Raw genomic sequence first — 24,003 nt, forward strand, 5'->3', positions numbered from 1 at the left:
CTCATTTCATTCCTTTTTAATGACATTCAAAATAAAAAAGTGTCCTCCAATGCAGAAATCTCATGGGAGGCCCCATGGTTCTTCAAATCCAGGTTTTTCTTAGGCTCCCTACAATGGACGATACGAAGTACCTACACAGTAATGCTGGCATCCCCTGCCTGTCTAATTAAAAGAAATAGGTTGGTCTAAGAACGTCTAGGTTTTAAAAAAATTCTCCCTTTCTAATAAAAATGAGAGCAAATCATATAGTAAAACCGTACAATAGTTGAAGTATCCAATAAGAGTGTGCCTATGTTCGCAGAATCAAACAGCATCAGCACTTTTTACACCACTTTTTAAATAGTGGGAACCAAATAAATGCAGGAAGTCTTTCTAACTGTGTCCCGATGATAAGGTTTCACTCTGTAGCCATCCTGAATAAAAACAGCTATTAAGGTTTTTTTGAACCAGTTAATCTTGATAAGGTTCAAACTTTTCCCCAAGAGAGGTCTGTGAACTGCCCCTCCCTTTGAAATGAATGAATAAAAATGCATGTGTACCATGAATGTCAGGGTTTACATAACCCTTGTGCTGCCCAGAGTACAACTGGGTCGTGGCTACCACAAATACATGCAGGGCTTGTGTTTAACCTTGTTCATAAATACTTTTGGAGGGCAGAGAGCCAGCTCTCATGTACCTTTTCCAGGCTGCTGCAAGTTCAACTGCGTGGTTCTCATTCCTGAAATGGACGTTCCATTAGAACAGCCATGCAAAGAGGGAGCATAGAGCATTCACGCAAGAGCTAAACTCTGTGGTGTTTCAATCAAAAGCACTTTGCTAGAGAAAACACAAGAGCTGGAATTATACAATTACCACAACACTCAGCTAAAAATACCAAACAGGATGTTCTTTATTTGTGGTTGTATATATTGCTAACAACAAGAACACCAAAATCCTCTCTGATCTCATTATCAATTCACCTTACTCTCTCCTGTTATGTTTCTGAATGTTTTTGGCGTAAATGGTCAATGGAGACAGGAATGTTCCCATTGTACCAGAAGGACAGAGGGAGTGATTTCAAAGGTGTCATTTAATGGAGAACAGGTCAGCAATTGCCCGGATTAGAGATGATGGTAGGAGGTAGTATGAGTGTGATTACAGAGGAGTAGCATGAGGACGTTCTTTTGTGCTGATGGAACAGTTCCATATCTTGAATGTAGTGGGGGTTATGCCAACGTATACACGTGACAAAATGGCATGAAACTAACACACACACACACCCTTTCTCTCTCTCACTCACACGTACGCAAAGGAGCACATGTAAAAAACTGGTGAAATGTGAACAAGGTCTGTGGTCAAGTTAATAGTATTGTACCAATGTCAATTTCCTGGTTTTGATATCATACTACAGTTATACAAGATGCTATCATTGAGGGAAGCTGGGCAAAGGGTACATGGGTCTCTCTACTATTTTTGCAACTTCTTATCAGTCTGCAATTATTACAAAAGGAAAAGTTTTTTAAAGTGTCATCTCAAAGGTATCACCTCAAGCCAAAGCCATTTTAACAGTCAGCCATTGTGCAGTGCTTCAAGCACTGCGACTCAGCAGTCAAAGAAACAAGGATTTGAGTCCTGGTGCCACTACTTATTAGCTACATGACCCTGACACAAGCCTAAATTCGATGGTTTGGTTTCCTCATCTTTTAAACAGGGACGCTAACAAGACCTACCTCATACGGTTCTTTTAAAGATTAAAAGAGATAATATATGTAGAATGTCCAGGGCTCATGGAAAGCATTCAATAAACATTGGCTATTATTATAATTATTGTAAGTCAGCCTAAATGTTTGTAAGAGCTCTAAATCATTAATTTTGCTGACATTCAAGGACATACTAAGCATCAGGCACATGCTACATGTGGCCAAGGAGATGGAGTCCAGCTAAAGTCCCTGGTTCTGGCCTCTGCACCTTTGGATTTTTCAGGTCTGTGGTGAATATGGTCTTTAAAGAAGCAATTACAAGCAAGATGAATATCATGAAAGTGGGTGCACAGGGGCCTCAAGGAGGAACTAACAAGAATGAAAGGCACTTTCTGCAGTCAGAGTTGAAATGAGAATTTCCTCTCTGCTAAGTTAACTGGAGTACAGGGTGGCTAACCTGTACTCAGTTGCAACCACTCCTTAACCAGAGATAAATGAGAATCACTTTTCATTAAAGCACAGGTTAACCCATTTGTGCTGATGTGTAACTTTAAAGGTTAAAGCTCTTTACCCATCAACCAGAAAAAGAGCTAAACCAGTTCTTCCTTTTTCATTGTTTGGACAATAAATTACATTATACTATCCTAATGGGCTTAGAGGAAAGAAAAATCCATTATAGTTTTAATTTATATCAATAAATTTAGACCAAAGCATTTTTGAATTAAGTATGGAACTTCTCAATATTAAATTAACTACAATATGTATGTAAAGTACATCACATCACAATAACATATCATTGATACACGTATCTCTCTCTATATATGTATAATAAGTGAAAGGTAAGTACTTTAATAGGGTTGTAATGTGAATATTCTTTTTTTTTTTTTTGAGGAAGATTAGCCCTGAGCTAACTGCTACCAATCTTCCTCTTTTTGCTGAGGAAGACTGGCTCTGAGCTAACATCCGTGCCCATCTTTCTCTACTTTCTATGTGGGATGCCTAACACAGCATTGCTTTTGCCAAGCGGTGCCATGTCCGCACCCGGGATCCAAACCGGCAAACACCAGGCCGCCGAAGCAAATGTACACACTTAACCGCTGGGCCACTGGGCCGGTCCCTGAATATTCTTAAAGACATACATATCACATATGGATGGAATTGGCATAGCACCTTACTAGTTGAAATGTGGTAATTAAAATAACCCATAGAGGAGAGCAAAGAGATATTCTAAGCAATCTGGGAGTCCTCTATACGCCTAGAAATTTAGGGTCTTTCATAATCTAAGTAAACCCCAAACAAGACTGGACATGCATGTGATGATATTTTCTGCTGTTTGCCAACTCCCCCGCCACTGCCCATGCCAAACAAAACAAAAATTTCTGCCCTTCTCCGTGCTGGCCTGAGCCCTGTGAAACTGATTTCAATGGACTGCATCTCAAAGCAACCAATGGATTGGTTGGGTTTGGTACTAGAAGGAAATGGGGGAGCAGGAAGACCAAGAAGTCAGAGTATTTATTGTCCCACTCCATCCCTGCTTCTCCATATTTTGCCCTTGCTGCAGTCCTCTCTGGGTACATTTCCAGGGTCCCTTCCAGCAGAAGTTGGAAGTCCCTAGGTTCTGGTAACACTGATCCCTCCCTGTGCCCATGTGGTAACAGCTTTCCCACGTTGTCAATTGCTGTGTGCTTCACCACCCCTTGTTGGTCCCCTTAAACCTGTTGAGATATGGGTGCTAGTTCATTCCTTAAGGTAAACCTTTTTGAGTGTGCCATCTGTCTCCCGCTGGGATCCTGATGGATAGAGAGCCTTCTCTGGGAGTCAGTAGCCAAGATGGGAGAACGTTTCATCTTTTGAGATCAGTCAAGACTATATTTTACATTTTGCTTAGACAATCGAAATGACATCATCATGGGACTGTTAAAGGTCATGTGCATAAATACTTGCAAAAATAATACTACGTGTTACTATTTTCAAATTCTTCCAGCAAACTCGACACTTCATTTTCTTGCTAAACTATTATTACTCTGTGGATCTAATTAAAGCAGCACTTGAAGGTAAGGAATCCAGAGCAACAGTAGGGAGTTCCGTCCATGTGCAGCAGCACCCACCCTGGCACCGGAGGGCTCGGCAAATGCAGAGCTGAGGTGCTCCACACGCGAGAGGCTTTTAGCATCTTTATTTTACTTGGACTGACTTATACATTTCTTTACCAGATATTTCAGTCAGCTGTAGAAAGGGGTCATTCAAAAAATATTTTTAAAGTTTATTCATCTGAATGTCTTTTGCTGTTTCCATGGCAACTTTTCCCCAAAGCCACAACTCCAAATTCTTCTGAAAACTTCATCTCAGAAATCTAATTTAGCTGACACTCCAAAGGCTCAAATTTTACTCTAAAATTTCTTAAAGTTAGGAGAGTTCTAAGAAAGTGTCAAATAGCCAAAGAGAAAGGAAAAAATCTTGACCAGTTTTGATTTCAAAGGGTCATGACATCTTTCAAGGAAAGAGCCCTTAGTAACAATGATTATATTTGAATGAACAAATTAGTCTTAGAATTTATGTATAACTTATCTGAACTGACATGTATCCCATATTCACATGCAAGTAGTCACCAGAAAGATAAAGAAAGCAGTACCATATAATGATCGGTGGGAGTTCTTGTTGTTTCCTTTGATCTATCTTTAAGTTTTTAAGTATTCAAAATGTATTTAAGAATAAAACAAATCAGAAAACTTGATCTTTCGAAAATAAGGTTAGAACCAGAAAATCTGAGAAGGTACATTAAGAAATATTAAATTAATTGTAATTGTTTGTAAACATTGTTGATCTTAGTCCAAAATTTTGTAAGCATCTAAGACTTTTAAATCTATTTAAATACTCTTCATCATTTTGGAGTTTACAATCTAAAACAGGCCATGCCAAGTAACATTCCGTGATGTGGCCCAGACTTAAGAAAGGGCCCCGCAATCCTTGTCAATGGCAGACTAGATAGACCACTAACACACCTGCCCCCCTGGGCTGCCTGGGAGAATTTTAACCCTGATGGAATTGAGAAAGAAGAGCTGGGAGGAGCTATCTCCTTCCTCCTTCCTTTTGCTTTTCTTTCAGTGCCTTTTGCATTTTCCCCAGAGCAGGCCAGTCCACAACATATTCTCAATGAGTGGTTGCTGGACAGAAGTGGGCCCTGGATTCTCACTCACATATAGTCACAGATCCAATGTCCACACACGAAGGCTCTCTGAGAATTTCCTCAAATCCTAGTTCAGAGATTATGATTCCTAATTTTAGACCCAGGACTAATAGATTTAATAAACTGGTATTCCAGCTAAATGAGACTAGAGATAGTGAATTAGACAAGGCTGTTAGACATTAATAAATCAAGAAATCAGCTAAAGTCTGATAAAGGAGAGAAAACAGGAAACGTTTAAGAAATAAGGCCTAAAATTACAAAGAGTTGAGGAGTGAAGAAGCAAAGAGCCCAAGGCACTGAGGCTTCTAGAAGGGGCCACTATCACTCTTCTCAGAATAATCCTGGCACAGTATGAAACAGGCTGTTCATAATTGTGACTCACAGATGGAAAAGGTAACTCACATTCTGTCAACTCCATCTCTTAAACAGTAGGGAAATATGTATAGTTCATTTTAGAGAGCACCATACAAGATTATTCTTAAAAACAGTAGAGATTTTGATGTCTACAGAAATACACAAGTCAAGATTTCTCAATCTTGGCACTACTGACATTTGGGCTAGACAATTCTTTGTTGGGCTGTGCTGTGCCTTGTAGGATGTTGAGCAGCATCTCAGGTCTCTACCTACTTACTAGATGCCAGAACTTCTTGCCAGTTGTAACAACCAACAATGCCTCCAGACATTGCCCAATGTCCCTGGTTGAGAACCTCTGGCTTAGATTACCTAGAAAATGGATGCTGAGGGACATATTGTCAGACCATGCTATGTACAGGAAGCATTCCTACGACTCTTATATCCTTAGAGGGTTCATTTGAAATGAACACTAGGTTAAAAAACAAAAGACCTCTCTGAAAACTTGTAGTACATTAACTAAGAGTCATATGAAGCAAAGCGCTGGCCTCCACTCTCCAGATCCACTTTGCCTCAGAATCCTAGACTTCGTGGTCGCTTCTTGAATGGTAAGTGGTTCACCATGTAAATCAATTGATTTCCAAACATGGGTGATATCAGAATCACCTCCAAAGTTTTTTCAAAGTCTTGATTCCAAGTCCAGGCCCTGTAGAGTCTCATTTAGCAGGAAATGGATAAAACCTTGAGGCCAATACATTTTGCAATCATCAATTGATGATGAGTGTAGTTTGGAATCCCCTGGTGTAAGTTAGGTAAAAACACCCAGGGAGCAAAATTCATCTACTCATAGATATTTATTGGGTGCTACCCTGTGCCAGGCCCACATGGGGATATTGTGGGAAAGAATGATTGGGGCCCTGCCCTGAATAAGCCTACACGCCAGTAGGGAGAGAGACAAATAATGAATGTATAATATAATACCAAGTAGCGATGCAAACAATGAAGGCAGCAGCTACTGTGATATGATCAGTGGTAACTGAGTGGAGTCAGAAGCACTTTGGAGAGAGCAGTCAGGGAAGGTGACATTTTTTCCTGCAACTTATAGGATATGAAAAAAGCCTGCTACACAAAGAAGGTCCCAGGCAGAAGGAAGAACAAGTACAAAGGCCTCGGGCAGGAAAGAGCTGGTCGCATTTGAGGGACGGAAAGGACACTAATGTGGCCAGGCAGTGGTAAGCTGAGAGGAGGTATTAGGAAGCAGGGAGGATCATGTAGGAGGACTTGGAAGGCCAAGGTCATGGATGAAGATAAGTGTAATGGAAGTCTAAGTGTAATGGAAACCAACTGGAAAGCTTTAAGCACTGAAATGTCACAACTTCATTTTCTTTTCAAAAGATCTCACTGGCCACAGAATTGGAATATAGGGTTATTGTGTTGCCTAAGTGAGGAACAATGGATGGTGAGAGTTAAGATTTAGATGACAGCAGTGTGGACGGAAAGAAGAGGATGAATTTGGAGAGTGCTATGAAACAGACCTGGCAAAGCTGGCTCGGAGATTCAATGTGGGGGTTTCAGGAAAGGGAGGAACCCAGGATGACCCTTAGGTGTTCTGGCTTGGTTAGCTCACCAAGTGGCCAACTGTTTACTGAGAGAGGAGAGACCGAGTGTGATACAGGTGAGGGGCAAGTAGGGAGTCAAAAACCCAGTGAAGATTGTATGACTGGACAATAACATCACAACCAAGTTGAAACTCAAGTGCATTAGGTCCAGGGTTATCACAATGTGGGGAACAGGAAATGTAAATAATATAAGTTTATTACCAGAAAGGACTAGGCAAAGAGTAGTATTTGTTTTCCTATGATTGGCAGATACCTCTGCTATGCAACACCCAACGGGAAGCTGATTATTTATCAATTAACAGTGCTTAAGAAGGATGGGAAATGTGGCTTCCTAAGATGGTAGGAGCTCCAAACCAAAGAGGTCACATCTAGGAAAAGCTCTGAGTGCAGCAGAAAAGAAAGCATGTTGGGTGGGGGTGGAAAAGGTATCCACAATTAGTAGAAGTGTTAAGAGGACTCAATAATCTCCCACTTCTTTGTAACTTGCAAAAATTTTGCTTTTGTGAGGAGATAAAGGACAAGCAAGCAGAGTGTTATAAAAGTGAATTTCAGGCCATGCCACAGGTCAGTACAAGTTCTGCTGAATTTCCTAAGATGTCTACACTGGCAGCACTGATGGAGGATGAATAACTGATTCATATCAGCTTGGCCCTGCAACAGTGCCCGGTTTCGGGCATCTTCAGAATTACCAAAGAATACCCTGTAATCAATATGACTGAGTTAAGTGAACTTAACGACTTCAAAGATTTTGGAAATCAAATGTTCATAGACAGCAAATTTGGAAACTTCCATATTAAGACCTTAACCATTTTGAGTGAAGAGAGGCTCCCTGTGAGGGTAAGCAGCTTAGCCCTTCCAGTAGGTTCCTTAGGGAGGGGTTAAGTAGAACGAGGGAACAGTCAGCATTTAATGACGAGGTTGTGGTCAAGAGCACAGATGGTGGGGTGACCGCACCAAACAGGAAGTGAGGTCAGCAACAGAAGAGCTCAGAAGTAGACTGGTCCATGGGCGGAGAATGGCTGCATCTTGACAGCTGGACTCCATGGGGCCCAGTGCCAAGTCAGAGGCTAAGCCCCCTGCTTTTGACCACACCTCAGGGAACAGAACACACATCGCCCACTCATAGATTTATCTTAGCAGAAGCATCACAAAATTTTCTTATTGTTCGTTTTTCATAGAAGGGGGTGAAAATAAGTGTCTGCCTCTAGGGAGTTGCTTGCGATAATAGTATTCACAAGCTGCTCCAAAGTACCTCTGATAATTTGTTCTAAAACTAAGGTTCAGTGTAGTAATTCTATTGAAAGAGTCACCATACTTAACTGCATGGGTTGTCATCAAATTTGACGTATGTTACATGATCTTGGCAGACAATCAAGGTTTGTTATATTTTGTTTGTGGTTAATGGAAGAAAGCATATGAGGACTGTTGGGGAAGGCAGGCTAAGGCAATCTTTAACCCAGGCCAGGTGACCCGACTTTTGGCGGTCATCAAAAGCAGGAGAGCGTTGTTAAAGTCATGATCATTGAAACTGAGGGATCTCATACTCTTACCCCAGCACTTGTGCTGTGTTTGCAGCTCTCTCTGAACCTCTGTGTCGGCCTCTCTCTGAAGTTCTGCATGTTCGTTGAATAGTATATATAATACTCATAACATTTAGCATATCTCCTCTTTTCAGATCTTCTTCTTATACAGTAATTGTCACATCTTCTTAAAAACATGTGTGAAAATCAGACAGACCAGTGGGTCTCAAGCAGGGGTAATTTTGCCCCCTAGGGGACATTTGGCAATATCTGGAGACATTTTTGGTTGTCACAGCTGGGAGGGGGTACTACTGGCATCCAGTGGGCAGAGGCTGAGGATGCTGCTAAACATCCTACAGTGCACAGGACGGCCACCACCACAAAGAACTATCCTACCCAAAATGTTCATTTTGCTGAGGCTGAGAAACCCTGAGAAAGCTGTAAAGATATGGCATTAAACTCAATGGTTATTTAAAATTTTGGGTTTTTGTCTATACCAGTCCAATTAAAGAGCTATTTGGTCACGCAATTCAATAATATGGACAGTCACATTAAGTCACTGAAGGTACAATATTTGATTGTTGGTTTATTAAAGTGACAAAAGGAGGAGGAGGAAAGATAATTTGGTTCATCTATCTCAATTTTCCAAATGAGTCAGACAAGCTCTGTGAGATCAGGGCACCTGGATAGCTTTCAGTTCTGTCACCAGCTACACCTGTGCCACCTTGAACTCTACTACTCTAAGCTTGGATTTCTTCAGCCACAAAATAGAAAACCTAACCCACCAGCTGTATTTGGGGCTTAAATTGACACAGACTGTGTCCAAATACTTTGCAACTTGTATAAGACGATACTAATGAAGGAAATATTATTATGATCTGCAGTTTCTCCAGAAATGCTGCCAGGAAATCATTGATTCATGACCCTTGTACTCTGGCACCTCTATAGCCCATCCAAACAAAGTCTGGCTGGATCAATGTCCTGAGCACCTCTCAAATATGCCAACTGCTCTCAACCTCCAGCCAAGCTGCCATCCTAGTGTAGGTCACCTTCTCTCATCTCTCCCTGGCCCAAATGTTAGGATGCACTCTGGCTCCTCCTCACCTTGGACTCCATGCTGGGACCAGAGCAGGCTTTTCAAAATGCAAAATCTGATCAAGTCACCAAAAGGCGCTAAGGACGACACCCAGCTGGAAGGATGGAATCACCATAAACTGAATGTGGGAAAACCGTGGGAGTAAAGGTTAGGAGGAGAACATTAGCTACTAACACACATTCTTGTTGTGATGATAAAACAAGAAGACAGCTGTGCTATACTTCGGAAAAGTGTAACTGATTATGTAAATGAAGGACGCTCTTATCTACTTAAGTGTTTGTATTTCTCTTTGTGACCATTATGACCATTTAAAAAGATGAGTGAAGAGTTGACAGCAAGTCTTAACATTTTCACTATTTAATTGTCTCTTTGGAAAACTGACCAAATAGCTGGCACACAATAGGCACTCAATAAATGTTTGATGAATGAATAAAATGCAAGCCACTGATTTCTTCTACACAGTCTCATCTTGGACAAGTGAAAAAAGTACCAAAGGAAGAACATCAAATGCTTTCCCCCTGGATTATATTTCAGACGAGGCAAGAAGTACTAAGACACATGGAGAGTAATTCTTTTCCAGTAAGACACAAAGAAAAAAAGCCTCCACGATCCCAGGACAATGTGCAGCAGAGCAAAACCATGGTGAGCAAAATAAGTGGAATATTTGTGCTAAAAGGCAAAGCAAACTTTTGGAATTACCTAAATCAATATGGGGGAAGCAGACAAAGAGTGCATGATAGAATAGATAGTAATCTATAGAGGTTATGTTAATACGAAATGCAACGGGTCACACTTTAAAAGAACATTCTTTTGACTTGTGACTGATGCAGAGCTGCTGAATGCTGCTGCTTTATCATTCTAAAGTATGCATAGGCATCTTCTGAGGACCCGGGTGACTTCTTCCAACCGGAAAGCCAACAAACTCCCTCCAGAATCTTCCTTTTTATAGTCTTAAATCAGAAAATATGTACGTGGTGATCTGTGCTAGAATAAAGGGCTATTTCATCAGCAAATCTTCAGAGTGCAAGAGGAGACATTAGCATCAGCTTGACTCTAAGTTTAGGCTTTCAGGAGAATGAGAGAGCGAATGAAAATAATTTTTAAGTTGTTTTGTGATGCATTAGATGTATTTGCATAATTGAGGCAATAATCATTCATAGAATAAATAGATCGAGTCTCTTTTTTAAATTAAGGAGCCAGTTCTTACCTTTCCTCCTCCACTTTGTAAACGGCATAGAGACTTCAGATTACAAATCAAAGGGTACCAGCACACAGTTCAAAATCTGGAAAAGGTGGTGGGATGAGATGCTGATTGGGCATAATGGGCACAGTCTCTAGGTCCTTCAGTGCAGAGAAACCTCTGCTGAAAACGTGTTACCCTTAATATCACTTTAAAAGGCAAATCACTGTGCCGCTAGTGTCTCTACTAGAAAGATGACCAAGTATCGGTAACTTACTAGTGTCTCACTTGGCGTTTCAAGGCAAGTAACTGGCAAAACTAGAGAAAGAGCTGTCATAGGTTCCTAGAACGTTCACCCGGGAAAGGATCTTAAGGATTTTCTAATTCAGGCCCTCTCTTTTCCAGCCCAGCAAAGTAAAACAGCAGAGGTTTGCCCTGAGGTCAATGGCCCCCAGCTGATCCAGGACCCACCCAGCAGCACCAAGAACCAGCTGAGGCAGCTCTGGACCTCTGTCTGCTTCAACTCCTTTCTTGAAAAATATTTTTTCTGTGGAGAGTGCATTTTGGAGAACACGAATTCCAGACAGATAACTGTCTTTGCCTTATTATAAATATTGATGATTCTTGTCTTAACTTTCAGCCTGCTTCTCTCCAATTTTTAAAGTTGGCATTCAGCATGTCCAATCTCAACAATGAAAACCATGTCAACTCAGTAAAGTAGCAGATGACAGTACAACTGTAATGCCCTGTCCAAAACCACACATCTTACAATTGGAAAATACAAGTCCAAACCTGGGGTAAGCTAACACTGCCGCCTGCCCGCTTCCCGGAGGCAGCACTCAATCTTCAGAAGTAGTACTCGTTCCTCAGAAACATCTTTCTTTTCTCTCTCAAAAATAAACTCAATCTAGAATCTGGATTTGGTTGGTCAATCATTAACCTTGAAATCTTGACTCCTTCTTTAAAGGAGGCAAACCCCATGAGTTTTTTGTCTGTTGTGTCCTGTGGGACTCCAGCACTGAACGCACTGCCTGGCACCTAGTAGGTCCCCAATCCATATTTGTGGAATATTTGAGTCCACAGGGAGAAGAGAGGCCACTGATAAAGACCCCCTGGAATCCTCTTGTATTAATCAGATAATGTGCAACATTCTGTCCCGTCACAAATTCGGAGGGGAATGCACACCCCCTTGCAAGGAGCAAACCGGATGCACCCCAACGTGCCCTGCAGCATTTCTCTGCCGAGTCCACTCGCCACACGTACGGATCACGAAGCGCCCCTGTCTCCCGTACAGTTCTATCCCCCTTCTAGCAGCATATCTGACCGAAGACTAAATGGGTGAACCTGGGCCCAGCCCCAGGAGCCCCATTTCTCAGCCATGGCCAGCGAGGCAGCAGCAGGGTCCAGCCCCCGGCCCTGAACGCAGTGACCACCGCGCGGGGCAAAGGAACTCGGGCTCCTGGGGTGGTGGCTCCCTTTCAGACGGGCAGCCGAGTTTCCGAGCAGGTGACACTTGGGGGTGACGCACCATCCACTACCCTCCACTGAAGACCTCTTAGGAGCCACGGATCCCATCAGACCCGCGCTATCCCCTCCCAGGCCGGCCAAGTGGCGCCCCCTGTTGCTTCTGCACGCGCAGGGACACTTACCGCGTAATGCAGCTGCGGCTTCTCGCGGTACACCGGGTCCCCCATGTCGCCACCGAGGAGGAGTGGCGGGCCCCCGGGCGCAGCCTGGGGTCGCGGCGCCTCTCTGAGGTCCCCCTATTTCACCGCCATCCCAGGGCAGCCCCCGGACGAGCCCTGCTCCCTGCGCCCCGAGCACGGTGCAAAGCGCCCAGGCCACCAGCGTCCCGCCGCGGAGCTGGCGGGGACCGGGAGGAGGAGGCGGCAGCGAAGGGGAAGGAGGAGGAGGAGGAGGAGGAGGGAACGGCCGAGTCAGATGCGATGGGCGGGCGTTTAATTCCTTCCGCTCCTGGCGGGCCCCTGTCGCAGCCAGCCGCCGCCGCCAGCTGTTGGGAACTGCAGCGACTGAGCGCGCCCACGACAGGTGTCAGGGCGGCCGACGCTCCTACCTCCTACCACCCTGCCCCTACCCAGGCTCCTGGGACTTGGACTGCCAGGGCTGGGGCTGCCAAAGCCTTCAACACCTGCGAGAGGGCGAGCTTGGGTTTCCAAGAAAGAAAGAGACTTTCACTAACTTTGACGGGGGTGTGGGCCTGACGCTGGAAGGCGATTCGGAACCGGCTTCGGGGAGGGCGGAGTTTCGGTGTTTGGAAAGCCCTCCTTTGGAAGAGTCTCAACGAGGGGAACCCTAGGAGAGGGCAGGCCTGAGAGGAGCCAAGTAATGCTGTTTTGGGGAACTGCTGAGAGGAGAGAGACCTGGCTGGATTCTGGCCTGGCCGCGCCACTTTGGGCAAACTGAGTCCCGGAGGGTTTGCAAGACCTGGGCATGTCTGGGGAACTCCGCTGGAAGGGGGAGTCCTGGAAAATCTGCTGGAACTCTGCTGGGACGTGAGGACTGGCATTAATGCCAGGCTGGATCCGAGTTGGTGGAAGGAGGGGAGGGGTGGAGTGCTCAAAGCGCTGCTTTCTGTGTCTTAGTTCTTAGGAGCAAATTGCAAAACGACATAGACATAGGAAGGATTTGGAAATAGAAGAAACACACACTATTTGCAAACGCTGCCAAGTAAATCAAATTACTTTTAGCACACACTGGAGGTTCACACCACCTAAAACTCACCTCTTCTCTGCAGTCCCCTCATGGAAGCCTGCACTATGAAACACCTGTGAAGAAGTGCACCGAGTTCCCTCCCCAGTCCTGGTGTGCTGTGATTTATGTGCAGCCTCCCACAAGCTGAGTCTAGAAAAAGGCACGGTTTGGGGCCAGAGTGGAGACTCCAGACCCAGTGAAATCAACCAATCCAAGCCCAAGAGGGGTGGCTATCAAGTGGAAGATGGGTTTGTGGGTGTCTTGTGTCAATTCTTCAGGGTCCCACTATACTAGACTCCCTGAGTGGTCCTCCATCTGCTATACGTGTTTGGGGGGGGGGTAGGAAAATAGGATGTGGCCCCTGTGTTTGAGCCCTTACAATTTGGTTGGACCGACCACCCACTGGCATATACTATTTTTACACAATTGGCAGTATAATTGTAAACAGCAGCGGGAATGTGAAGCCAAGGTTGCAGGTATCCTGAAGAATCTACTACTAGATAGTCCTGACAGTTCCTCTGCCTGGAAAACTGTAAGATTATATCTGCTAAAGCTGATCATATGCCTACCCTCTGACTCAGCAATTCTACTACTAGATACACGGACAAATGGGTGCCAATGGCCTCCTCACGTATAAGAATGTTCATAATATCTTCAGGCAGAATCGTCAAAATGGAAACAATCAAATCAAATATCCATCAACTGGTGCATGATAAACCAATTGTATGGATAAACCTATCCATACAATGGAATATTACTCAGCAATGAAAGGAAAATGCTACCAATGCACACAGTGACATGGATTATGCTCACACACTTTCTGTTGAGAGAAAGAAATCAGACACAAAAGAGGACATACTGTAAGATTCCATTTATTTATTCTGGAATTGAAATTCAAATGTTGAACTGAAATAGGCAAATATGATCTACGGTAAGAGAAGCCAGAATAGTGATTACCAAGATGGGGAGGTGGTATTGACTGGAAAGGGGGTACAATGGGACCTTTTGGATTGCTGGAAATGTTCTGTGTCTTAATCTGTATGACAGCTACCTAAGTATACCCATATGTAAAGTTCACTGAGGGGTACAGTTCAGATTTGTGCAATTGACACCCTTCACTATGTCTATTTTATACTGCAATAATATAAAAGTAAACATAAATTTAAAATCAATCCTCTGCCAAAAACAGGAACTTCCTGCCAGAATGCTTCCTGTCTTAAGAGAAAGTCAGTTTCACCGTTTGCTCAAGTCTCTTTCTCCCTGCAGCCTGTCCTGCCCAGGTCTCTTTTCCTTCTGCTCTGTGGGAGAACAGAGCACGCCCATTCACCTTGGAGGCCCTCCCTGCTCCCCTACATATCCAGGCAAAGCTGGAAAATGACGCAGTAAAGTCCTAACGTCCCCTCTTTGCTTTCACTCTGCTGTGGTGTTGAAAGCAATCTTTAGAGCTATGTCATCAAAGATCCTTAGAATAAGGCAGAGAAGTAGCACGAGCTTCACCACACTGCATCCTTCGGAGAATGCAGCCAGGGCAGCTGAAGGATGGCATGCGTACAGAAATGCCCCAATTTAGGGACGTCTGCTTCACCGTGGTCTATTTAGAAAAATGAACTCTCCAGCCTTAGGACTTCTTCCTCTGTCATACCTGCCATTAAACCTCCGAAGCTAAAAAATCCCTTTCTCTACAAAATGTTTCATTATTAGTATATACAGTCATCCCTCTGTATCTGTGGGGCTTGGTTCCAGGACCCCAGAGGATACCAAATTTCTGAGGATGCTCAAGTGTCTTATATAAAAATGGCATAGTATTTGCATATAACCTACGTACATCCTCCCATATACTTTAAATCATCTCCAGATTACTTATAATACCTAATACAATGTAAATGCTATGTAAATAGTTATACTGTATTTTTTAGGGAATAATGACAAGAAAAGAAAGTCTGTATTGAAGGCTGGTTGGTTGAATCCACAGAACCCACAGATACTAAAGGCTGACTATATAAACAATACAAGGTGGGTCCCTGGATTTAAAGAACCTTAACCATAGTCCTTTGATCATTACCCCTGAGTAGGTCACCTCCGTGTTAAAATTGGGTTATCTTGGATTTTGTTTGTATTCTGCCTTTGAAAAATGTATTAAGTCACTAAACAGAGTTATGGTAAGCCAAAAATAATCCATCATTCCCAAACTGTGTACTTACATTTTAGGAATGACTTCTGCCTACTAGCATATTTCTTGCTAAATTGTCATTGCTTAGTCAGAGTTAAATTTTCAAGTGCAATAGGGTTGTTTTTCTGTGTTTGAAAGCTTTGAGGAGATAGGACGAAGCATTTAAGAAAAGAAATTATCAGTCCATGCTGCAAGACTCTTAAATTCACCTCAGAGTGAATCATACACCTCTTCAGTTCTCAGTCCATTTGTTCAAGACTCAAGAAGAGACCTACAAGACTGTGCAGAATTCTAAGAGGCCTGTTAAATCTTAAACAATGTGAATTCCACACATTATTTCTATTTGAATATATTTCAAGGTATATTTTAAACACTACTCTAATAAAAATTTCTTACTCATGCATCTTTACTTCCAAGTATCCTTCCTTTGTTATTTATTCACCAGGTCACTTATTCAATAAATATTTTTAAGTGTATATAATTCGCAGGTATTGTTCTAGGTCTTTTAAACTATATATTAACACAGCAGGTGGTTTTGAAATTCAGGCTTGGTCTTTTGTGGCGATGGAGGGAGATGAAAAGAGAGCTCATATAACCTTACTTCAGAGAGGGCTGAAGTTCATCTCTTTCGCTGGTTAGGTTAAGAGCCTGCTTGGCTAATATCTTCTTTTGGTTATTAATTTTTTTAAAATAAATTTCTCCAATGTTTATAATTTCCTCCAGAGAGAACTCAAACATAGTCTCTAGGAGTTCCTCTACCAGCAACAATTTTAAGAGAAAATGTGTCACGCTAACAGTAGCATTTCCATGTCTTCCTACCTGGAAACATTACAGCATTTTGAGGACTGAAGGCTGTCCTTGCTGCCAGAGCATTTACCTTAAAATCCTTGTTTGCATTTACTCTGCCTGCCTATAAGGTTGAGTTAAACTTTTCCACATTTAGTGCCAACCCAAGAGTGATCACTTTTTTCATGAAAACTTGACCTAAATCTGGGAAAGCAAATTCAACTTCAGGCTTTAGCAGGAGCTGAGGGCCCGTGTGAGCACTAAAACCCGTTTAGCATCAGAGGACGAAGCATTTCCAGGAGGCCCAGCACTGTCATTGTTGACAGAGCGGCTATGAGATCCTCTTGGGTGGGGAAACCCTTCCCCCAAATCTAGTGCCTACACTTTTCCATCCTGCTGTCCTGTCAACCCACCTCCTAGAGTATTTTTAAATTTTAAAATAGAAAAATTGATAACATATAATGTGCAGCTTAATGAATTATTGCAAAACATGCATCCAGTCTAACCATTTCCAAGGTCAAGGAACAGAATATTGCCAGTGTCCCTTGGCTGCATTATACACCCTCTCTCCCTCCTAGTGGCAGACACTGCACTATCTTTTATGTACTTCATTTCTTTGCTTTCCTTTGATAGCAGGGTTTCTCAATCCCAGCACTATTGACATTTGGGGACCGATCTTTCTTTTTCCCTCCAGCTTTACTGAGATATAATTGACATATAGCATTGTGTAAGTTGTAAGTTTAAAGTGTATGACGTGATGATTTGATATACATATATATTGTGAGATGATTACCACAATATGGTTAATTAACGCCTCCATCACCTCACATAGTTACCTTTGTGTGTGCGTATGTGGTGAGAACATCTAAGATCTACTCTCTTAGCAACTTTCAAGTACATGATACAGTATTGTTAATTATAGTCACCATGTTGTACATTACAGCGCCAAGAACTTATTCATCCTATAACTCTATAACTGGAAGTCTGTACCCTTTGACCAACATTTCCCCATTTCCTCCACACTCCAGCCCCTGGTAACCACCAATCTATTCTCTATTTCTATGAGTTCAGCTTTTTAAAATTCCATATATAAGTAAGATCATACAGTATTTATCTTTCTCTGTCTGACTTATTTAATTTAGCATAATGTCCTCGAATGGTAGGATTTCTTTTTTTAAGGCTGAATAATATTCCATTGTATATGTGTACACCACATCTTCTTCATCCATTCATCTGTCTATGGACACTTAGGTTGTTTCCAGATCTTGGCTATTGTGAATAATGCTGCAATGAACATGGGAGTGCAGGTATCTCTTGGAGACCCTGATTTCAATTCTTTTGGATATATTCCCAGAAGTGGGATTGCTGCATCATATGGTAGTTCTATTTTTAATTTTAATTTTTTTGAGGAACCTCCATACTGTTTTCCACAATGGCTGTACCAATTTACATTCCCATCAACAGTACACAAGAGTTCCCTTCTCACCACATCTTCACCAACACTTGTTATCTCTTGTCCTTTTGATAATAGCCATTTTAACAGGTGTGAGGTGATATCTCATTGTGATTTTGATTTGCATTTCCCTGATGATAGTGATATTGAGCACCTTTTCACACACCTGTTGGCTGTCTGTGTGTCTCCTATGGAAAAATGTCTGCTCAGGTCCTTTGCCCATTTTTTAATTGGAGTATTTGGTTTTTTGATACTGAGTTGTATGAGTTACTTACATATTTTGGTTATTAACCTCTTAGATATATGGTTCGTAAACATTTTTCTCTTATTCTGTAGGTTGCCTTTTCATTCTGTTGATTGTTTCTTTTGCTGTGCAGAAGCTTTTTAGTTTTATGCCGTCAAACTTGTTTATCTTTGCTTTTGTTCCTTGTGGTTTTGGTGTCATACCATAATTCTTTGTTGCAGAGGCAGTCCTATGCATCATGGTATGTTTAGCTGCATCCCTGACATCTACCCACTAGATGCAAGTATTATCCCCCTTCCCCAACTGTGACAACCAAAAATATCTCCACACATTGACAAGTGTCTCCTGGGTGGGGGGAGGTAACATCACTCCTGTTTGAGAACCACTGATTTTTAGGAAACATCCATAAATCTTAGTGTTGCCTGTTTTCTAACTTTATATAAATGGATTCATAAGTATGTTTTTATTATATCTGGATTCTTTTACTCAACATTATGTTTTTAAGGTTCTTCCATGTTGTCATACGTAGCTATAGCTTGTTCATTCCCATTGCTGTCTAGTATTCCATTGTATGTGTTTACCACTATTTATCTTTTCAGCTGCTGATGGACACTTGTGTTCTTTCCAGTTTGGGACTATTGATAACCATACTACTTGAACATCATTATACATACCTCCTTGTGCACATGTGCATGCATTTTTACAGGGTGCAAACCTGGAAACAGAATTGCTGGGTCATAGGCATGGGTATCTTCAACTTTACTGGACAATGCCCAACAGTTTTCCAAACTGATTGTACCAATTAGAATCTTTATTTACACTACAGTATAAATAGACTGAACATAGTTTATATAAAGACTGAACATAGTTTAGAGCTGTCTCCATTCTAGGTTTTCTCATGGGGCTACAAAGATAAAATTCAGGAAATCAAACTCCAGGATCAGTAAGGAGAGATAGAGAAGCAACTTAAGGTCCTCCTTGTCCCAAATCACCTGTCTCCAGTAAGTGAAGAAGAACCTAATAGCCCTGCTAGGGTCTTGGCATTGCAAATGCCATTGCTGACTCCATCCACATGTATGAGTAGGATCAATGGGTACACTGGTTATGCTTTTGAGGGAGGACATTTTATTAGGAAGAAGTTCAGCATACTGGGGGGAAAAAATCTCAGTAACCCAACTGTAAACATAAGTGCCACTTAAGGAATTACCATTTTGCTCCACAGCCATAATTCTCCCCTTCCTCTCAACTCTAACAAGGATATGGAGATGAGAAGGATCCAAGGAAAAATGAGGGGTCCCATTCCTCTCTCCAGGTAAGGTAGAAAGAGACAACCCCCAGCCTGAAGACAGACCTGGTCTGAAGATCAGTGAATGAGGAATTCCTGGGAGTCCCAAGAATGGTGCCTGGAGCTGTAAAGACATAGGACAGAGAAGAGAGAGAATGCCCTGGCTTCACCTAGTACTATTGCCCTCAGCCTTGATCCCTACTACAAAGAATATCAAGAAGTTATATATCAACTAGAACTGAGAATGTGATGATCTGTGAATGCAGGGAAAGAAGGCAAGGGAGGGAGGGTAAGGATAAACTGACCATTACAATAGGCTCAGTTTGGCATCATTTGTTTGTCCTATTCTTGCCATTTTGATATGTTCACTGGAGAATTGCTACTCAGTGCCTTGGAGCCAGGGAGTTTCCTTAAAACGTATCCAGAGAGAGATGTTTCTAAAATAAATTTTCTATTCAAGGGTGGTTAGGCAAAAAGGAGAGGGTATAATCCCTCTAGTTATGACTTCCCAAAAAACAGTTTGAGAATCAAGAAACTATTTTTCATTATATCCATAAACTAATGTTATTCTATTGCCTCCATCCAACCAATTACAACGTCCTTTCCTCTGCGTGGTGTTTTAAGCATTTACAGCTTGCAGAATGCTCTTGACAACACCAATGCTGCAGGTACTAGAATTATCATTTGAAACAATAACAATTCCACTAATTATTAAGCAACCTACGTCACTGGCCCTTTGTTCAGCTAGATGCTTTGCAAACAGAAAATCTGGATCTTCAGAATAATAGTGCAAGGAATTATGATTATCTCCATTTTATTAATGAGGGAAATTAACTTGCTTTGCACATCTGATAAATGACGGGGTCAAGATGTAAATGAAAGTTGAGTCCAAATCTCTTTGCACATTATTCTAGTAAGATTCAAAGTAGAAAATCTTCTTTGATAAGTCAGATTCATTCATTAGATTGTTATGGTGCCTTCTTACAAAAGGAGGGTCAGATACTGCCAGTGCCCCATCCATATATCCTAGGCAGTGGTTCTCAATGGAGACAATTTTTCCCCAAAGGGGACACTTGGCAATGTCTAGAGACATTTTTGGTTGTCATAACTTGGGTTGCCATTTGTATCTAGTGGGTAGAAGCCAGGGATATTGCTACACATCCCACAATGCACAGGACAGCACTTCCCACAACAAAGAACTATCCTCCCTGAAATGTCCAGAGTGCTGAGGTTGAGAAACTCTTCAAAGACATAAGAAATTCATCCTTTAATAATTTCCACTTAGTGGTACATCTCATACCAACAACAAATTTTCTTTCAGTGGTGTGGGTCTTGCACCACCTAAGAAAACAGGGAGAAATTTCCCCAGAGTGGAAGAGTAGGGCTGAGCTCTGGGACTTACACACAAGTGGGTCTCTGTCCAGTATGTCAAAAGGCTAACAGATAGGGTAAAAACTGGCCATTTGTGTGATCAAAACTGGCAGCTGTGGAGTCTTTCGGAGTACTTGACTAGTCACCCAAGGAAACCACTGTTATAACTTCAAAAATCCCTGGTGTTGGAGGCTCAGCAGTGTTATGAATGATGACACCTGGCATTACTCTGGTGCCTGGAGCTTGCAAAGCAATTTCCCACGTAATGGTGCCCCCTCCCCCAACTGATGTATTTTGTGACTATGATTTTCATTTTTTATAGGGAGCAGAACATAGAAGGCAAACATTCAGAATTTGCTGTCAGGAGTGTCGTAAAATGAGGAGAACGAAACAGAGTGTCCTTCACTTACCAAGTCACTTAACCTGTCTGTATACCATTAATCCATCAAATAGAGAGGATAGGCCAGAGAGTTCCAGATCCTCAAGGAATGCTTGGTATATAAAGGTTGAGCACCAACAGTTTAGCAGGGCTTCTTTGCCTTGCTGTCCAATGACAGCCAAGCAAAGAAAACTGCTCCAAGCCTAATTTCCTGATTCTTTTTCTTTGGGACTATGCTTTAGGAAAGTAATTCTCGACCAGGGGAAATTGTGTCCCTCAGGACATATTTGGTAATATTTGGGGATGATTTTTATTGTCACAAGAGAAGGGAGTGGGTTACTGCTACTGGTATTTAGTGGGTAGAGGCCAGGGATGCTGCTAAACAACAAGCCAATCCCCCCCAACCCACACATACAGAGCAAAGAATGATCTAGCCCCAAATGTCAATGGTGCCAAGGTTGAGAAACTCCACTTTATATATAACTTTTTATATAAGTTTATATATAAGAGCTCTGGTCAAAATAATTCTAATACATTAGAATCTAAGCATCAGACTAGAACTTTTTCATTATTTCAACTTTGGTTGCCATCTTTCTTCACGTTCATACACACAGCATACATGGAAAGATATTACCTGGAGAGATTATAAACTTCTGCTTTCTGGCAGAAAACAGGACAAGAAGAAAAGGGGCCAGAAAGAAACAGCCAATCAGTGTCTGAATGTACGGTCTTCAGGACCATCTGCATCAGAATCACTTGGGGTGGGATTTTAAAAATATATATTGTGAGGACCTCCCCTAAAACACACTGGATCAGAATCTCTTGGAGCACTACCTCAGGATTGACATTTTTAGCAAGACTCCTGATATCGTCTACAACACAGTTAGAGGACCACTAACATGCTCTTAGAAAGTTACAGAAACTGATGCTTAGAAAGGCTGAGGTCTTATCCCACATCATTCAGCTGGCATGAGATAATATCAGAATCCATACCAAGCTCTGGATTTAACGTTAAAAGAAGGTTTAAAATATCCCTAAGTTTATAACTAACAAGCAAAAATCAGATCCATTTGTAGTTATTGAAGAAGAAACGAATGTAACATTTGGCCCAGTTCAGCACAGCCCAGAGCCTGTTAAGCGACTTGGTACATTTTCCTGTGATTTTGTCAAGTTTTCTCCCCACTGTCTTCATGACTAAGAGTAAAAAGAATGCTCACATGACTTCTTTCAGAGCTCTTAGGATAACTGATCTCCATTAAATTTTATTTTTCAAACCGTGGAATTCCTGGGCCTGGCCCAGTGGCATAGTGGTTAAGTTCGCACACTGCTTTGGCAGCCCAGGGCTCACAGGTTTGGATCCTGGGCATGGACCTACACATTGCTCATCAAGCCATGCTGTGGTGGCATCCCATATGCAAAATAGAGGAAGGGGCCGGCTCTGTGGCCGAGTGGTTAAGTTTGTGCACTCCGCTGTGGTGGCCCAGGGTTCGGATCCTGGGTGCGGACGTGGCACCGCTCGTCAGGCCATGTTGAGGTGGCGTCCCACATCCCACAACTAGAAGGACATGCAACTAAGATATACAACAGTGTACAGGGCGGGTTTGGGGAGATAAAGCAGGGGAAAAAAAAAAAAGATTGGCAACAGTTGTTAGCCCAGGTGCCAATCTTTGGAAAAAAAAATAGAGGAAGATTGGCATGGATGTTAGCTCAGCAACAATCTTCCTCAAGCAAACAGAGGAAGATTGGCAACAGGCTCACGGCCAGTCTTCCTCACATGCACAAAAAACCCCATAGAATTCCTTTTCTCATATTAACATGTCAAGAAATGACAAATGTGTATAAATTACAAAAATTGTTAGTCCTTTTAGATTTTCCAAAGGGAAAATCCCTTCAGAGTCTGTTGAAAAACTTTCCCATCTAGAAAACAAGTCTTTGTCTCCCATCTTGGCAAAATAAAGTTATTAGCCACTAGTTCCGCATTGTTGATGAGAAAGTCTGAGATTTGGAAAAAAAAGAAAAGCTGTTTTGTACATCATAACAGACAATGTGACAGCTTCAAGGCTATCAGTTGCCATTTCTGTAAGTCCCATTTTTACAGTGGAATGGTCAAAAGAACAAATAAAATTCAGTCTGTGAAAGTTGAAGAAGGACATGAAGACGATGATGAATGATTTGAAGGGATGTAATGTGTAAGAAAAGAAAGCCTTGTCAGTTTTCCCCAAAAGGCTGGACAAGGACCAAGAGTGGAAGCTATGAAAGCTCAGATTTTGGCTTTGAACTTTCAGAAAGAACTTTCTACATTCGACCTGGCAATTCCACTCCTAGGTATATAATGAAAACATATGTCCACACGAAAACTTGTAAACAAATGTTCATAGCATTATTTATGATAGCCAAAAGGTAGAAACAACTCAAACGTCCATCAGCTGATGAATGGATAAACACAATGTGGTCTATCCATACAATGGAAGGTTATTTGGCCATAAAAAGGAATGAAGTACTGTTATATGATAAAACATGGATGAACCTTGAAAACATTATGCTATGTGAAAGAAGCCAGACACAAAAGACCACATATTATATGATTCCATTTATACGAAATATTCAGAATAGGCAAATCCACAGAGACTAACAGTAGATCCGTAGTTGTCTAGGGCTGGGGAGTTGAGAAGGTGACAGTTAAAGGGTACAGGGCTTTCTTTTCATGGTGATGAAATGTTCTAAAATTGATTGTGGGAAAGGTCATACAACTCTGAATATATTAAAAACATTTAAGTTTTTACTTTAAATGGGTGAATTATATGAAATGTGAATTCTATCCCCATAAAGCTGTTAAGAAAGAAGGGAGAGAGGGAGGCAAGAAGAAAGAGAGGGAGGAAGTGAGTAAAAGGAAGGAAGGAAGGAAGGAAGGAAGGAAGAATGAAGGAAGAAGGTCTTTGTAATAAATTGAGTGGTGCAAGAGAAGGAAGGC

General features: G+C 42.0%; 1 protein-coding gene across 3 annotated transcripts in view; it reads right to left on the reverse strand.

The window, feature by feature from the left end:
• The window catches only part of ARHGAP6 (Rho GTPase activating protein 6), a 469,017-nt gene that overhangs the window by 227,018 nt on the left and 217,996 nt on the right, over nt 1-24,003 (reverse strand). Inside the window, exons 1-2 of one of the 3 annotated variants that reach the window (XM_044764419.2) lie at nt 12,282-12,818; nt 10,660-10,735 (exon numbers count right to left, since the gene is read on the reverse strand). The exons of 1 other annotated variant lie outside the window; for it this stretch is intronic. Coding sequence is in view for 1 of the 2 variants with exons in the window: in XM_014855410.3 (XP_014710896.1) it covers nt 12,282-12,326 (45 nt within the window). In the remaining variant the exon portion in view is untranslated. Of the gene's footprint in view, nt 1-10,659; nt 10,736-12,281; nt 12,819-24,003 lie in introns of those variants that run through there. One more of the 3 variants, XM_014855410.3, reaches the window with a different exon arrangement.

Source organism: Equus asinus, chromosome X (assembly GCF_041296235.1).
Source record: "Equus asinus isolate D_3611 breed Donkey chromosome X, EquAss-T2T_v2, whole genome shotgun sequence".
NCBI lineage: Eukaryota > Metazoa > Chordata > Mammalia > Perissodactyla > Equidae > Equus > Equus asinus.